The sequence below is a fragment of the Schistocerca gregaria genome, chromosome 3 (assembly GCF_023897955.1).
Source record: "Schistocerca gregaria isolate iqSchGreg1 chromosome 3, iqSchGreg1.2, whole genome shotgun sequence".
NCBI lineage: Eukaryota > Metazoa > Arthropoda > Insecta > Orthoptera > Acrididae > Schistocerca > Schistocerca gregaria.
This window is the reverse complement of record NC_064922.1, coordinates 268,812,743-268,831,206: the sequence shown is the minus strand read 5'-3', so window position 1 is coordinate 268,831,206 and position 18,464 is coordinate 268,812,743. Positions and strand designations below refer to the sequence as shown.

At 39.7% G+C, this 18,464-nt stretch overlaps 1 protein-coding gene across 8 annotated transcripts in view; it reads left to right on the top strand.

The window, feature by feature from the left end:
- Positions 1–18,464, top strand: part of LOC126353943 (chromodomain-helicase-DNA-binding protein Mi-2 homolog) — a 357,465-nt gene that overhangs the window by 224,247 nt on the left and 114,754 nt on the right. For all 8 annotated transcript variants that reach the window (XR_007565244.1, XR_007565245.1, XR_007565243.1 and 5 more), the window contains exons 7-8: positions 1,420–1,575; positions 12,653–12,919. Coding sequence is in view for 5 of the 8 variants with exons in the window: in XM_050003229.1 (XP_049859186.1) it covers positions 1,420–1,575; positions 12,653–12,919 (423 nt within the window). In the remaining 3 variants the exon portion in view is untranslated. The remainder of the gene's footprint in view (positions 1–1,419; positions 1,576–12,652; positions 12,920–18,464) is intronic.

Genomic DNA, 18,464 nt, shown 5'->3' with positions numbered 1-18,464 from the left:
TTAAAAAATATAGGAAAGTGAATTAAATAAACAAACTGAAAACATTAACCAAAGTAAAAATAGCAATATTAAATAACAATAATGCATGAAAATATCAGATGAAAACACTAATTGTAAAAAAGTTTTGTGAAACACTGTGTCAACAAACAAACATGTCAGTAGCAGAGTTTTCAATAGTTGGTATTTAAGTGCAACACCACTCAAAAGTTGATAACTATCAATGTACACGTTAATCAAAATGTTGAGCGTAGATACTGAGCATGCTAGCAACATCTAGTGGTGAATTTTATAAGCTAAGTGAAACTAAACAGAACCTGGCCATTGTAGCCAAGCTCTAGGTGCTTCAGTCTGGAACCGTGCGACCGCTACGGTTGTAGGTACGAAACGTGCCTCGGGCATGGATGTGTGTTTTGTCCTTAGGTTAGTGAGGTTTAAGCAGTTCCAAGTTCTAGGAGACTGATGACCTGAGATGTTAAGTCTCATAGTGCTCAGAGCCATTTTGTAACTAAACAGAGTACTGACGAATCAGCACTCTGACTGTACTACCACAGGTAGGCAAGTAATGGTATATCATGAAGTTGACATTCTAAAAGTTACACGTAACAGCTGTATTATGAGGCCAATCCAGATGCTGGAACAGCTGTAAGAGGTGCACATTTGTGCCACCAATTGCAGTAGTTATCTCTGTCCCTGTGAAGACTATTACTAGCTGTTGTAAAATTCTTACTTAACTCCGTATGTTGTCACCTGTGCCAACCCTGTACTAGCTTCACATTGCTGGTGACTTGACATTCACTCCACAACACTTCCTGAAAGTGTTGGCCTACACGTCTGTCACGAGAACTGCCTAACAGGAGAACCATCTTCTTTCTTCACAGTTTTAAAGTGGCATAATGTGCTTGATACTCTTGCTCGCTTAAGGTTGCTGACGAAGCAATTGACGCAGTTGTTGGACAGGCCATGGATACCGTGCTTCACAAGCTTTGACAGCAGAATCATATGTTCGGCCACATTAAAAACTTCCGGTAGGTCAATGAATACTCCTGTGATTCGTGTTTCTTGTCTATCACACTTGGTATTCATGTGCTGCACTTCCAAGTGGTTCCATTTAGTAAGACTCTATTGCAGTTAGGAAGCAGTTATTAAAAGATTCATATCTTCCTGTAACTGTTTTGATATACGTGTATGACATTCTAAAATCATTGAACTACAACTAAATACAGTTAACAGTATTGAGTGGAGGTGTTGGCTTAAAAGATTATAAAAGAGAAGTACTAGCTTAAAAATAGTTTAAAGAGTAGTACCTATAAAAAAATTTTATGCCCTTGCATTGTTTCATTGCCATTTTACAAAGTAACAAGAGTAATTAATTGTAGCAAGCTAGCACAGAACATGAAATAATTTACTTCCATTTTTAAGGGTGAAGATGGGGGAATGGATGATGAAGAGGAGGAGGATCGGGAAGAGAAGAATAAGAAGAAACGAAGTAATCGAAGTAACAAAAAGTCAAGCAAAAAGAACACCAAAGTTCCCACACTCAAAATAAAACTAGGCAAACGCAAACGTGGAAGTTCGGTAAGTGATGAAATACCATGCTGTTGATTTATTATGTATATAAAATTGCAAACTACAAAGTTCAAAGCAGTAACAAAATGTGATAGTATATTTAGGCCCTAGATTTATTTTGGGGGGGGGGGGGGGGTAGATACATGGAAAACAACCACACATTCGGAAATAAATAGGCAAATATTTATTTCATCTTTGGTTCTCTAACCAGACAGAAATGTTTAACAATATCGAATATTGTAGGACAGTATTTCGAGCATAACAAATGTGGTAACAACGCTAAGTTGAAAAAAAGAAATATTGGCATGCACCAAGTTACAAACCTCTAACTCAGCTAACCATAACATTATCCATTAGGCTACAGATTACTCTGAATCTTGTTTTGTGCATTAGTTACCATAAAATCTCTTGAGGCACTGCATTGTTGATGCTTTATTAATTGACATTTAGTAAGTGTGATGTATTTGTGATATGGTACTTTCATTGCACTATTGCTTTGAAACGGCACACTGCGCACATACACCACACACAAAGAGGGAAATGAATAATAGAGATGCACACAGAGGTTGTTCACAAGTGCTATCGAAAGTTGATAGTCAAAAGCCTGCTAGTGACATTGCCACTGGAAAAAGTAGTGTGAAGCTGTGTCCACACTGTCACTGAAAACATTTCAGTTGGAAAGGAGGGTTAGTCATTTGAAAAATACAGGAATGTCTCACGTATGCAGATTAAACTATTGCTGCTGAGGTCATTTTTCATTATGTATGGAAACAAGAAGTCTACTATATATATGGAAAATAGAACTGTGTTCTTAGATCACATTGTAACCACGATCTTCGGAAATTGCAACACACTTAGATGAAACAGTCAAATATTTGTGACAACCAAGGTCATAAATTTCATCAGTGCTGCTACAAATAAATTACCCCTTTTCTTGTCTATCATTAGCTAGGTGAAACTATCCTCCCATCTGTTACACACAACTGCTGTGTTAGCAACTCGTGACCAATTAGACGCACACCACTGTGACTGGTACTGGCCCCAATCTACACTTTAACCCTGAAGAAAGACTAATACTAATACAGAACAAAGGAAACATGAGTTTCAACAATTTCTCTAATGCTTCTACTGTTCTGCAGCACTGATGATTGTCAAGGTTGGGTGTGTTGGTAACTAGAAGTGGTAAGACTTCTGCCTGTTCAGCCACAGGGAGCTAAGAGCACAAAGTATGTTGTCATTTAGTTAGCTTGTATTGTCAGTGCTGTAAGGACTGTAAATTGTAACAGTCAGTAATGGGTGCCAATTACAGCTGTGACTGTTGAGAAATGTGGGTCTAAGAGTTTGCTGTTCCCTATTGATACGCAGGCAATATGATACTAATTTCAAGTAAATGGTGTATCATGAAGATGCGGCGATAAACAGCTGTGCAGCAGGAAGAACATTTGGTGTCGCAGAAGCCAATGTTTGTGAGTAGTGCCAGATAGAGAATAAATTAAAGACCGCCAGTCCTACATGCCAAACTTTCAGGGGACCAAAGCAGGAAATGTTTCACAAATTGGAGCAGTGGGTTATTTAGTATGTGATAGAGAAATGCAATGAAGTTTTCTCAATTACTGAAACTGTCAGAATGAAGACACTGGAGGTAGGATGGTGGGGCTTACATCATGACACAAACCAGTGCTAGTTCAGTGACTTCCCACAGCATACCAGGGCAGTGGATGGATGGCAAATGACATGATGCTATGTTGGTTGGAGGTTGTTCAGAACAGAATTTGAATATTGTTTGGAACATAATCCTAGGTTTCTTACTTAACAGAAGGAAAATGTGGTGCTGGATTCTTTCACACAAGACGTCATCCCAGAAGGTTAGAATCTGTTAGCACAACACAGACCTGATAATTATTCATGCTAGCATGAACTCTCAAGTTCAGGTAATGAATGTTGTTACGAATAGATCTTTTACAGCTCACCTGTGACAGCTGTAGTGAGTGGTTCCTTCAGGGAGACAATGTCTCACTCACTGGGGGAAGTTCAGGAAACACTCAAATCCATGCTGGGGCAGAATCTCAAATGAATCTGTTATGAATAGATTCAAAAAGTGCTGCATATCTAATGCTGTGGGTAGCTTAGACGGCGATGTAAAAAGTGGAAGTGTGTCAGAAGAAAAGAAATACCAGTAGGCTTACCGCATAATCCAAGTGAAGAGCAAAAAGCAGGTCACAAAATAATCGCAGAAGAACTGCTTAAATATATCGAACAGAAAGAGAATAGTTGCACTTGATCAAATCTGGTCATCACATCGAAAAGTTCCGAATCTCCATGCGTGAAAGAATTCCGCTGTTAACATTCAAAAGTGAAACTGATTATGATCTTAGCATATGAAGTGAATGGAGTCGTAGCTATGAACTGTGCCTGAGGGGATGTCTGTACCAAGCTGTTTCTGCAAAATGTTTTTCACATGAAAATTCATCAAAGAAGGCCTTTTATGCTTGCAGTTGGTGTCCTCATTTTGCAATATAATGCAAGACTGCATATTACCCTGCCAGTGAGAGAAACGTTACACAGGTATGGATGGGGAATACTTCCCCACCCATCATTCAGTCCTGATATGAGCCCACGAGATGTAAAATTGACGGAACAGCTGCACTCCGAGCAGTTTGGGGCTTACCAGAATGCTGGTCACTCTCCACTGATGTGTGGTCGTATTAGAATCTATTGAACCACTCCTTAATTTGTGTTACACCCATCACATCTTCTCCAAACGCCTGCTGAATCTTACAAATTGTTTCACTTTGAGAATCACCAAGCTTTTGACAAAATTTGACGCGATATATTTGCTCAACACGTTCAGTCATCTTGAGAGAAACGGTACTCAAACACCTTGTTTAGCACCTCACTCAGCGACCAACAGTCAGGACGATGGGGACAAAATTCACGCATGCGTATAAAGGTCTCTTCCTCTATGGTGTACAGTGGCGCCATGCTACTGTCTCTATTTTGCACATAAAAATGAAAGGTTGGATACTTTTTAGACAGACCTCGTACTCTGTTGTCCTTTGCCAGCTTGGCAGCAACCATACTCAGCTGACACATGGTCACCATCTCTGTCGCAAGGTCCCCCCTCGGTGTTGCTGTGGCTCCTGTATAACTGTTGTCCACCTCTTGTTGGACTGCCCAATTTTAGTTGCTCTGTGGCAGACTTTTAAACTTTCCAGCACACAACCTACAGTTTTGGGCGACAATGCCTCAACGGTCGACTTAGTTTTGTTTTATTTCTTGGGGGGGGGGGGGGGTTATTGTACCATCTAAGCTTGGGCATCTGGCCTTCCCTCTCAGGCCTCCACCCTCTCACCCTTTTACCTCTTCATCACTCTTGCTTTGCATTTTGTATGCCTTGTTGTTTGCCTTTTCTCTGTGTGTGTTCTTTTCGCCTTGTCTTTAGGGCTGGCAGTTTTAGTGTGTTGTGGAGTGGCTGGCTCATCCTTTTTGATCCCTGTGTTCAGCCAACCCAAGCCACCTGCTATATGATTTTAATACCTTCCTCTACTTCTGGTCAGGTGACTACAGGGTTATAAACACAAAATCAAATAGGGGTAATGCAGGAGTAGGTTTAATAATGAATAGGAAAATAGGAATGCGGGTAAGCTACTACAAACAGCATAGTGAACGCATTATTGTGGCCAAGATAGATACGAAGCCCACACCTACTACAGTAGTACAAGTTTATATGCCAACTAGCTCTGCAGATGATGAAGAAATTGAAGAAATGTACGATGAAATAAAATAAATTATTCAGATAGTGAAGGGAGACGAAAATTTAATAGTAATGGGTGACTGGAATTCGAGTGTAGGAAAAGGGAGACAAGGAAACATAGTAGGTGAATATGGATTGGGGCTAAGAAATGAAAGAGGAAGCCGCCTAGTAGAATTTTGCACAGAGCACAACTTAATCATAGCTAACACTTGGTTTAAGAATCATGAAAGAAGGTTGTATACGTGGAAGAACCCTGGAGATACTAAAAGGTATCAGATAGATTATATAATGGTAAGACAGAGATTTAGGAACCAGGTTTTAAGTTGTAAGACATTTCCAGGGGCAGATGTGGACTCTGACCACAATCTATTGGTTATGACCTGTAGATTAAAACTGAAGAAACTGCAAAAATGTGGGAAATTAAGGAGATGGGACCTGGATAAACTGAAAGAACCAGAGGTTGTACAGAGTTTCAGGGAGAGCATAAGGGAACAATTGACAGGAATAGGGGAAAAAAATACAGTAGAAGAAGAATGGGTAGCTCTGAGGGATGTAGTAGTGAAGGCAGCAGAGGATAAAGTAGGTACAAAGACGAGGGCTGCTAGAAATCCTTGGGTAACAGAAGAAATATTGAATTTAATTGATGAAAGGAGAAAATATAAAAATGCAGTAAATGAAGCAGGCAAAAAGGAATACAAACGTCTCAAAAATGAGATCGACAGGAAGTGCAAAATGGCTAAACAGGGATGGCTAGAGGACAAATGTAAGGATGTAGAAGCTTATCTCACTAGGGGTAAGATAGATACTGCCTACAGGAATATTAAAGAGACCTTTGGAGAGAAGAGAACCACGTGTATGAATATCAAGAGCTCAGATGGCAGCCCAGTTCTAAGCAAAGAAGGGAAGGCAGAAAGGTGGAAGGAGTATATAGAAGGTTTATACAAGGGCGATGTACTTGAGGACAATATTATGGAAATAGAAGAGGATGTAGATGAAGACGAAATGGGAGATACGATACTGCGTGAAGAGTTTGACAGAGCACTGAAAGACCTGAGTCGAAACAAGGCCCCCGGAGTAGACAACATTCCATTAGAACTACTGACGGCCTTGGGAGAGCCAGTAATGACAAAACTCTACCAGCTGGTGAGCAAGATGTATGAGACAGGCGAAATACCCTCAGACTTCAAGAAGAATATAATAATTCCAATCCCAAAGAAAGCAGGTGCTGACAGATGTGAAAATTACCGAACTATCAGTTTAATAAGCCACGGCTGCAAAATACTAACGCGAATTCTTTACAGACGAATGGAAAAACTGGTAGATGCAGACCTCGGGGAAGATCAGTTTGGATTCCGTAGAAATGTTGGAACACGTGAGGCAATACTGACCTTACGACTTATCTTAGAAGAAAGATTAAGAAAAGGCAAACCTACGTTTCTAGCATTTGTAGACTTGGAGAAAGCTTTTGACAATGTTGACTGGAATACTCTTTTTCAAATTCTAAAGGTGGCAGGGGTAAAATACAGGGAGCGAAAGGCTATTTATAATTTGTACAGAAACCAGATGGCAGTAATAAGAGTCGAGGGGCATGAAAGGGAAGCAGTGGTTGGGAAAGGAGTGAGACAGGGTTGTAGCCTCTCCCCGATGTTATTCAATCTGTATATTGAGCAAGCAGTAAAGGAAACAAAAGAAAAATTTGGAGTAGGTATTAAAATTCATGGAGACGAAGTAAAAACATTGAGGTTCGCCGATGACATTGTAATTCTGTCAGAGACGGCAAAGGACTTGGAAGAGCAGTTGAACGGAATGGACAGTGTCTTGAAAGGAGGATATAAGATGAACATTAACAAAAGCAAAACGAGGATAATGGAATGTAGTCAAATTAAATCGGGTGATGCTGAGGGAATTAGATTAGGAAATGAGACACTTAAAGTAGTAAAGGAGTTTTGCTATTTAGGAAGTAAAATAACTGATGATGGTCGAAGTAGAGAGGATATAAAATGTAGACTGGCAATGGCAAGGAAAGCGTTTCTGAAGAAGAGAAATTTGTTAACATCTAATATAGATTTATGTATCAGGAAGTCCTTTCTGAAAGTATTTGTTTGGAGTGTAGCCATGTATGGAAGTGAAACATGGACGATAACTAGTTTGGACAAGAAGAGAATAGAAGCTTTCGAAATGTGGTGCTACAGAAGAATACTGAAGATAAGGTGGATAGATCACGTAACTAATGAGGAGGTATTGAATAGGATTGGGGAGAAGAGAAGTTTGTGGCACAACTTGACTAGAAGAAGGGATCGGTTGGTAGGACATGTTTTGAGGCATCAAGGGATCACAAATTTAGCATTGGAGGGCAGCGTGGAGGGTAAAAATCGTAGAGGGAGACCGAGAGATGAGTACACTAAGCAGATTCAGAAGGATGTAGGTTGCAGTAGGTACTGGGAGATGAAGCAGCTTGCACAGGATAGAGTAGCATGGAGAGCTGCATCAAACCAGTCTCAGGACTGAAGACAACAACAACAACAACAACCTTTCCTTTTAGTGTATGTTTCCCCTTTTGGTCCGCGTCTTTCATTTTCTCTTTTCGTTTGGTTCCCCGCTAGTGTTACTGCCTTTAGTTCCCCCAACTCCTTTGTTTTTAATTGCCCTACCTTGCGATTTGCTTGCGTGAGGAAAAAGGGACCGATGACCCTGTAATTTGGTCCCTTTATACCCCAAACCAACCAACCAACCATAATCAACCTGGAATTTTCAAGGAATTTTATTTTCATTTACTTTTTCCGTCACATTTGAGTAGCTGCTGTAATGATTGGCGAACAGTCAACAATATCAGCTGTTGATAGCTACCTGCAAATTATGGTTCATAGTTACTGACTAGAATGCAAGAAGAGTGCTGCCTTTTTGGACACAACTAGGAAAGCATTGTGAACCAAACAGTACACCGCCATATACAAATGTGCTGCTGGACATCCATTAGGACCAACAATGTAAACCAGAAGTCTCTAGACATTTTAGCCTAAGGGCTTTTCCACTAAGTTCCAAGCGCCAAGATCTAGCTGCAGTCTAAGCTTTCTTGAAGCTTGACACCTTTGTACAGTTCAGAACTTCTCAGTACAAATAAGAGATTTCATGATGGTTACCACTGCTGCCAGCATTTATAAGATGACACTGAGCAGAACTACAGTGGTCATTACACAGTGAATTGCTTGTTGTTTGACATAGAGCTGTGGCCATAATTTCACTTCATACACATTTCTACAAATGAATAACTTGGGAAGGTCATTGTAATGTGCTTTCAGAAACCTTGTTACTTCCATGCATCATTAACATTACAGCAAGTGGTCAGAACATAGCACGAGCTATTGTGATATCAGCACTGTCGGATATCATCCTGTCCCAACATTCATTACTATGTGGCACTGGTAGTGGTTACCTCTTAGTGCCTAGCGATCACTGCTGGCATGGCCCAAGAAAAGTTGGACAGACTATATTGCTTCACACCAACATACTGTAGTGTTAGATTACATGCAAATTTTCATTTGAGGACTAGACGATGATTGAGGTACCTATGACAAGGGAAGGGGGGGGGGGGGGGGGGGGGGAGATGGACTCAATTTCGTAATTTCTTTTGGCACTTACGGGCAAGTGACCAGGTCCTTCCAATGGTGATAGCCATTGTGTGTGGTACACTTTTGTTAAGACTACTTCCAACAATAATAACTGTAAAGTAGTAACATCTTCCAGAGAGTAGGCAAGTGCAGTAGCACTGTATCATCTTGTGGAGAGCAGCAACTTCTGCAATCTGAAAAGCATATTATAGTTTGACTATTGTGTTTTCTGACTGTAGTTTCTTAGTAGTTATGACATAGTGTGCTTAACAGTGAGTATTTAATTTAATTAAGATTGCCTTAAAGATAAATCCAGCGCAGTTCTTTACTCAGGACCTTTGCGCCTGATACTACTGATTGGCACTGGTTCGATTAACAGTTACATCCCTTGTGTAGACTTGTGTAAATATGGAAAAGAAGTGGAAGATACATAGCGTTCGCAGAAATTTTAAAAAGCGATGGGGACATTAATATTTCGTGATTGCAGATAATTCACAGTGAAACAGTATCAGTTCTCGAAGAACACAATATAAAATGTCATTATGAGAATGAAATGTTATGAGACTAAACCTTCTCAGATTTATTTCAAATTCACAGGAATCAAATGGTTAGAAATATGAGTCTTTGAAAATCTCAGAAAATTTTGTTTAAGAAAGTAAATGCTGACCAAGAAGCAGGAAATCATGTTGGCTTCCACTTGACTCGCTCAATAGAAAAAGATAGAAACCATTTACTGATGGTGTATTAATAAGGGATTGCATGATTGTAGCAGTTGAAGAAATGTGTCCAGAAAGAGCTAATTTATTTTTAAAAAAAACATCAATTTGTCAGCAAACACTTTGGCTCAAAGAGTAAATGATATTGCTAAAAGTATATTAACTAAAGTGTCTGAAAAAGCTCAGCATTGAGAGTGGTTCTCTTTAGCTGTGGATGAATCAACAATGTTTCAAGGTACGGCACAGATGTTAATTTTTATTTGACGGGTAAACAAAAATTATGATGTGTATGAAGAGCTTCTTGACGTTCGCATCTTTCATGGCGTGGCCATGGGACAAGAAAGTTGTGAAAGAGTAGAAAATGCTGTTCAGAAAAAAATATATATAGTGGAAAAACTTAATGTGTATGACAGCTGATGGTGGCAAAAACATTTTTTTTTTAAGGCGGGGGGGGGGGGGGGGGGGAGTAAAGTAGTCTTTGCTCTCGTGTTAAAGATGGTAGAAAATAATGATAGATCAAAACCATTAATGGTACCTTGCATCATTTATCAACAGTCTTTGTGCGGAAAATGCTTGGATATGTCAAAAGTTTCAAAGCCAGGAATGTCAACTGTTAATTACGTAAGATCACATGTTCTCAAGCATCATCAGTTCTGCTAGTGTATTGGACACTTTGAAGAAAATGACTTACGATATTATTCAGCAGTACACTGGCTTAGCACTGGAAAAGATCCGATGCGATGTTTTGAGCTCCGCACAATAATCAAAATTTTCTTGAATGAATGAATCATCCTCTAAATGAGTTACAAAACACTGAGTGATAATGGAAGTTATCTTTCTAAACATATTTAACTAAACATATGGATAACCTTCATTTATATTTACACAAAGAAAAGCAACTTCTGCCTGTTTGTACACTCATATAAAATACTTTCGACAAAAAATAGTTTTGCTTCGGTCTCAGTTGAACAAAAATGTTTTACACAAATTATATGCCAGTCATTCAGTCAGCATTCAAAGAATGCATTTTGTGTCAGTTTCGCAACTTAAACTGCCTTAGATATAAATTTTAAGTCTCATTTTTCAAATTTAGTGTGCTTTTGCAAGGTTGTCCACTTGGCAGCAGTTGAATATAAAGGAGCAGAGTCCCCCAGTGTATTGTAGAAATTTTTTATTTATTTTTTAATTTTTTTGTATTTTTATTTTTTCCTTTCCCCTATCTTTGCAAATCCCTACACAGGAACAGCAGCCACAGCTCTCTTCCAAGAGCGCTGATGTGGCATGTATTTACAGGCCACATTCCAAGGAATATCACATGAACAACTTGTTGCCCTAGTGCTGACCTCTCATGGTGATTCTGAGAACTTTTCAAACCACCCTCGTAACTTGTTGATTGGGGGGGGGGGGGGTCGAGAGGGAGGTGAGAGGGGTCCTTCCTCAATAAATGTAAGGAGATTGTTCAGATGGGGCAACAAAAGCCACAAGCAATTTTCCATTAAAACCCTCACAATGCACAGTCACTTTCATAGATTTAATAGCAATGGGAAAGATGGACAAAGTGAGAAAGAGAGGTCAGATCTTGGCTCCAGAACTATCAGCATATGATGCAATACTCCTGTTTCGAAAAATTATGAACTTGTGGGTTTTGTATGTGTTTTACAATGTAAGGTCATCTATAATTAATAAGCGGCAGTGCGTTGCGATCGGTGGAATGCACACTGGACTGTACCTGGCTCCGAGCTGTTCAGGAAGTAACCAATTTGCAACAGTTTATTATGTCACTGTATTGCTGACTGCTGTTCAAATTGCTGCTGAAAATGCAATGCAATGCAATAGAATGCGCCAGAGCCATATGCCAAACACCCTGGTCTGTACTCTCGGTAGTGCCATGTGGCTGTCCAGAGCCTGGTCTTCTTGCAACCATATATTCTTGTGACCTCAAATGCCAGCAATCGTGTACAGTGGCTACATTCCTACAACATTTTCTTGCAGTATCGCAGGAACAGCAACCATCTTCTCATAGCCCTAGTACACAACCCCATTCAAACTCTGTGGTGTTGATAAGAGTCTTCGTCACTTTAAAGGCATTCTTGACTAACATGAACTCTGCATGTCCAATCTCAAAGGTAATTAACATTCATGACCAATGCAGCACTACTAGTGTCCCATGTATGCAACTGGTGCGAAAGTTGCATACATTATCTTTCAGACATAGAAACGTGCCTACCAGCTTTCATGTGAGGCGCACAACTCCTTCGTAGTGTTGCGATTTTTCTCAGTCAGTGTATGTCGAATGTGCCTGACTAGACATAAAAGAGCACTTGGTGGCTCTAATTGCGCCAAATTAAATAAGTAATGTTATTGCAAAATATGCACTAGCTTTAAAAAGAATAATTCATTGTATTCCCCTCACCAGACAGAGGACTTTCACGTTTCTCATGTTTCCATGCAGGTTTAGTGGTTTTCTATATATGAATGTTACTTGCGCAAAGAATTGAAAAGCCTTAACAGTGTGGTCAAGTGCCGTGACTGAACTATTCCATCCTCTATGAGGGCAGAAACTTCACTCTGCTGTGAGTGCTATGACCTTCTCCATCACAAATTGACATTGTGCTGAAGTAGATCATCTGTGTACCATGCTTAAATTTGGCACATATTGTCAAGCTGGCATTCATTTTGCTTCTGGTTATTGAGTATTTTTCCTAGGTTATCAAAATTAATAACCAGTCATTGTGCTGTGATAGTGATATTCATAGCAGTAAGTTCCATAAAGACGGAAGAGAATGCCTCAGTATCTGATTTTAGCATGACTTCTTCAGAAGACCTCAGCAGGGGAGTTTTAAGAGGAATATGATGTGCCTTAGTTGGCCCAGATTATTTTACTTTTGTGTCAGTGAGTGCAAAAGCCTGCAGACTTGCATAAAGTACAGAAATTTTAGATATTAATTTAATTTAATGATTTATTTTAGTGTGTGTTTTTGGTTATTCCCATTGTTTGCTATCTGCAGGAGGAGGAGGGTGAAGGCAGTGGAGGTTCAGATCGTGACTCAGATGCCGAGTTTGAACAAATGCTACAGGAAGCAGAGGAAGGTTCAAAAACACCAGAAGATGGTGCAGATGAAGAAGCAGAATCTGGCAGTGGTGATGCTAATAGCAGTCAAGCAGCAGCTCCTCGGCGGAAAGCGAAAACGAAAATTGGTAATAAAAGCAAGAAAAAGAAGAAGACTAAAACAACATCTAAGTTCCCCAGTGGTGAGGGTGAAGATGGTTATGAAGTAAGTTCCATATTCGCTATTTACAGATAGTGGTGTGTGGCAGTGATCATGAAATGTCTCTTCTATACCTAAATATGAAATGCATACTTTGTGGTCGCTCATAAACATTCTTATTAATTTCTGTTTCGAAAAATTATGAACTTGTGTGTTTTATATGTGTTTTACAATGTAAGGTCATCCATAATTAATAAGCACTGATGATTATAAAATGATAAAATTATCATTGCTTGAATATTTTATAAAAGATAAAACTTATGTTTCATTTTGCTATGCTATCAATATAGGTGCTTGTTCATTGTGAAATGACCATTCAGTTTTCTAGTCCTAAATTGTAGCCATTTGTTTTTGGTTGCAGCCAATGTTACCTAGCTGACAGTACTGAGCCATTGTTGCCTCCAGTGTTACTTTGTTGTACTTAAATCTGTTTCATACAGCTTTCTTTCCTTACTGTAAATGTACATAGTCTTCGGAATTAGGAGCTTCATTAAATGTGTCTGCACATAAGATTTTCAGTTTTGATTACAAACAATATTTAAGTGATCACCCCCCTTCCCCCACACGAACATGATCAAAAAATGCGTCACTAGTTTTGGCAGTTGCCAAAATCCCTTCAGATGTTATGCAGAAAGACTAAAATATTAGTTCCAGCAGACTTATATTTTGTAGTTTTTTTAATATCTTTGGTTTTTATGCTATTACAAAATGTTTACAAATGGTATATGACTCCAGAATGCTCATTGATCAGTGTAACAGTTCCCTGAAGCATGAAAACTAAAAAAATATTTCATGGTAGTGTTATTTTCCCTTACTCACAATGCATTGAGCGTAGCGCTCTAATGGACTTCATAGAAATTGCATTCTCACATATTTGTTTCAGTAAAAAAATTATGAATCTCTCTTAGTACTTGAGTAACATTTAATAAAGAAACCATATCATTAACTGTTAGAACAGTAAAAATTCATTGCTGCACCTTATATTCAATTTTTATTGCTTCAGTAGAGTAAAAATTTGCACATGGTGCTAAAGGAATGCAGTAATGTAAACAGTGTATCTACTGGTATTCTTACTGTTCGAAATGTTACTGCAACATGAGCGCCTAGTTTAAAAATTACAGTGATCAGCGTACTTTGTAAAAGTGTCTAAGTACCAATACTGTAGTAGTATAGAGAAGTGACCAATGAGAATTTTCAACCACTACATGTTTGTCAAAGCACAAATCATTTGTCTGTGGTCATATTGTATAACCATAACTATTGTTTATTAGTCATAAACAGTTGTAAGGCAGGTTAAATGTGTTTATGCACCATATATTCAATTTTTACTTCTTTCTTGATGTAAAGATTTGCACATGGTGCTAAAGAAAATGCAGTTGTATAAACAGTGTATGCATCAGTGTCGTCACTGTTCAAAATGTTTCAGCGACATTATTTGAGACTTGTATGAAAATCATATTGTTAGAATGCACAGAATGAAGTGCAGGCAAAAATATTCAAAGGTGTCAGACAGGGAATTTGAAACTTGTTATTATCATTCAATTTCTACGAGCTGACAGAATTTTGGAGATAGTTCAGTGATATATTCTAAGTGCCTGTAGTCATTGGACTGAAAATGTGTATACAGTAGTCCAAATGTCTGCAGTATGTGCTGGGTGTCTTGTTTGGGTACAAACTTGTTCCACTCACTCGTAGTACTTGATGTCGACAATAGTAATGCCCATTATACTCCTCAACCTCGCATTCAGTATTGCTCAGTTCTGTCTTGAATTTTTTGCAGTGTTCATTGTACATTAACAGTGATCCACAATGATATGGATAGATTTACTGATGAAGAGTTGGTGGTACACCACCTTCCCTGAGAAGGAGACCTTCCAGGTTTTATGCACAATTGAAATTTTTACTTTACATTAAATGTTTTATTACATAGCAGGCTCATAAAAATCAAAACCTAGGATAACAAAATTTTAGTTTTGAAAGATGAGTAAGACTCTCTTTTCCAAGTATTTGAAATGGTTCCGAAATGTATGTGAAAGGTCCAAAGACTTAAAAGGTATCAATTAATACAATTTCTGTACACTCTTCTTTGTATTGAAATTAGCCAGTCAATGAACTAAAAATGTGTTCCACTGCGTCAGTATCTTCATTTGATGTAGTGTGATGCCTTCCTATTGAACCAATAGGGACTGGAGCACTTAGTCTTCAAAACATTGTGAACAGGAAATAAACACTAACGACATTGTTGCTGTCCTTCAGCTGGAAACCTATATCCAGCAGCTGGTCCATGTGGTAGCATAAAGTTCACTACAGTGTTGTTTAACTAGCAACTGGTGTTGATAATCTCTGTAATCCACCAGTCACAGTTATACACAGACGCCACAAACATCCCCTTTCTCTGGTTATGAATGTGAATATTATCCTCTGTTTCTACAGTGTTCGCTGAACAAAAGAAATTTCTTCTTTCTTGCTGTCTAAAGTGCGGGCAATATGAGTTGGCCCATCACTTTGAGTCCAAAAATGTGTCTTTCGAATTCCTTTCACAGGAGTAATTTGTTTGGACCATTCTTATTTTTTGCTCAGGGAATTCTTCGATTTTTTTTCTTTGGACAAAAGAATAAGTGCTGTGGATGTGTAAGATTTCACGAGTCTCGTAAAATCCTCCGCATTCTGAACCACAGCTGTATTTGGTCTGGAAAGATAGTTTCGTAGCATGGTGTTTCAGCAGGCCTCCTACGCCATCAAAGGCCTCTTCCTGTGACCAGTGGCACTGTATACCCTGTCAGTTGGCACAAGCGACTTACTGAATTCAAACAGCTGGTAATTATTTTTAAAATGAGTAGGAGCACCACAGAAAAAATGATAACCTTCTCTACCCTTGAAGAATTTTATGGATTGCCAGCAAAGCATGTGCTGAGTTATGTCCTGTGTCATCACTTATAACTGCAACACTTGTGGTCTTGTTTTGAAAATATGTCACTGCTGTAAAATGTGAAACCTGGTCATTACTTCTATGATACCCTTGTGCTTCTTATGGGAGAATTACAGACCAGTTCTCAGCAAAATCACAGTGAAGCACTGAACATAGTTCTTCAGCCTGTACACGCCCTTTCACTTCTGCAATGTGTTGTTGCTGAAATTTCTTCAGATGCTGGTGTGTTACTACTTTCACTGAAACTCAAAGGTAACAGTTTTCTTAATTTGTTCATTTTCCTCCCATGTCACACATGTAATTTCTGCAGAGTTATCTGCTACGTCTTCCAGGCCAAGTGTCTGTAAAGATGGTCCTCCCTTTCCAGGGTAGTCACCACATTCTTGAAAGAAACAAGTCTCTCACTTTCCGTCAGACTACTAATGACTTCACATGCCCAAGCAAGTTGTCATATGTTACTTGCTCCAGTAACTTCTCCAAAGTTACCACACAAAGTTCAAAATTTGCACAGCACATGCATAAACAGACAACTCTAGGTGGGTGTGGAACTAACTACTTAAGTTGTAGTGCATACAATTTTTATCTTCGAATATGTGAAGCTATATAGTTGCTCTTACAAATTTGCTCATGAAAACTACATGTTGCATGTTGTACCAACATACAGCAAGACCAGAGGTGGTGGTCCATATTGCTGGACGCACCGGTACCTCTAATACCCAGTAGCACATCCTCTTGAATTGATGCATGCCTGTATTTGTCGAGGGTACTATCTACATCGAGGCACTGTTGGTGCAGATTGCCCCTCTCCCCAATGGCGATTCGGTGTAGATCCCTGAGAATGGTTGGTGGGTAATTTTGTCCAGAAAAAGCCCTTTTCAATCTATCGCAGGCATGTTCAATCAGTCGGAGGATGGCATTCACGTATCGTACAGCCGTTACAGAGCCTTCCATGAATAGCAGCGGTTTATGTTGGCCTCCACATAATGCCACCCCAAAACAGCAGAGAACCTCCACCCTGCTGCACTCGCTGCACAGTGTGTCAAAGGCATTTAGACGGACCGGTTTGCCTCCAAACGCGTAAAACATGATGCCAATCCTGAGTGGTCCATTCGGCATGTTGTTGGAACCATCTGTACTGGGCTGCATGCTGTTGTGGTTGCAAAAATGGACGTCGCCATGGATGGCGAAAGGAAGTTATGCATCATGCAGCCTATTGCGCACAGTTTGAGCCGTAACCCTATGCCCTGTGGCTGCACGAAAATCATTATTCAGCATGGTGGCATTGCTCTGAGCCACAATCCATAGAAGGCGGTCATCCACTGCAGTAGTAGCCCTCAGGCGGCCTGAGCGAGGCATGTGATCGACAGTTCCTCCCTCGTTGAGAGTTGTTCCTGGCACAAAGTAACAATGTGGACACGTTTGAACTGCAGTATTGACCTTCTAGCTGTGGTTGAACTACAGACAACACGAGCCGTGTACCTCCTTCCTGGTGGAATGATTGGAACTGATTGGCTGCCGGACCCCTCCGTCTAATAGGCGCTGCTCATGCAGGGTTATTTACATCTTTGGGCGGGTTTAGTGACATCTCTGAACAATCAAAGGGACTGTGTCTGTGATACAATATCCATTCAACGTTATATCTTCAGGAGTTCTGGGAACCAGAGTGATGGAAAACTTTTTTTTTATCTGTTTATTTTGGCACTCAGACGAGAGCAGTCCCATTTCCCTCCTAGATAAAAATGAGTGCACTATTTGAACTTAGGCTGCTTGTACAGAATGACCGTAATAGGGATCTCTGCGCCATGGGAGGCTTCATCTTGTTCAGATACAATCATTCGGAGGATCATTCCTCAACCTCAACAGTTTGTGTGTTTTTTTTTTTTTTTTTTTTTTTTTTTTTTTTTTTTCCCCCATATCACTCTTTTATGGATATGCAAATAGTCAGCACACTTCTCTCTCCTGTGGCTCAGTCAGAAGACATTTGAAACAGTCCTTTTCACAAAACACACTGCAACTGTGTTAACAAGCATATTCCTTGTGGAAAACGCAGAACTCACTGGGTGGTCTTAGAGTTCTTAGACACCTCTTCAGTGAACAAATTACCACTGAACAACCAAAATACAAATACACTACTGGCCATTAAAATTGCTACACCTCAAAGATGACGTGTTACAGACACGAAATTTAACCGACAGGAAGAAGATGCTGTGATACGCAAATGATTAGCTTTTCAGAGCATTCACACAAGGTTGGCTCCAGTAGCGACAACTACAATGTGCTGACATGAGGAAAGTTTCCAACCGATTTCTCATACACAAACAGCAGTTGACCGGTGTTGCCTGTTGAAATGTTGTGATGCCTTGTGTAAGGAGGAGAAATGCGTACCATCGCGTTTCCGACTTTGATAATGGTCGGATTGTAGCCTATTGCAATTGGGGTTTATCGTATTGTGACATTGCTGCTCGCGTTGGTAGAGATCCAATGACTGTTAGCAGAATAAGGAATCGGTGGGTTCAGGAGGGTAATACGGAACACCATGCTGGATCCCAATGGCCTCGTATCACTAGCAGTCGAGATGACAGGCATCTTATCCGCATGGCTGTAACGGATCGTGCAGCTACG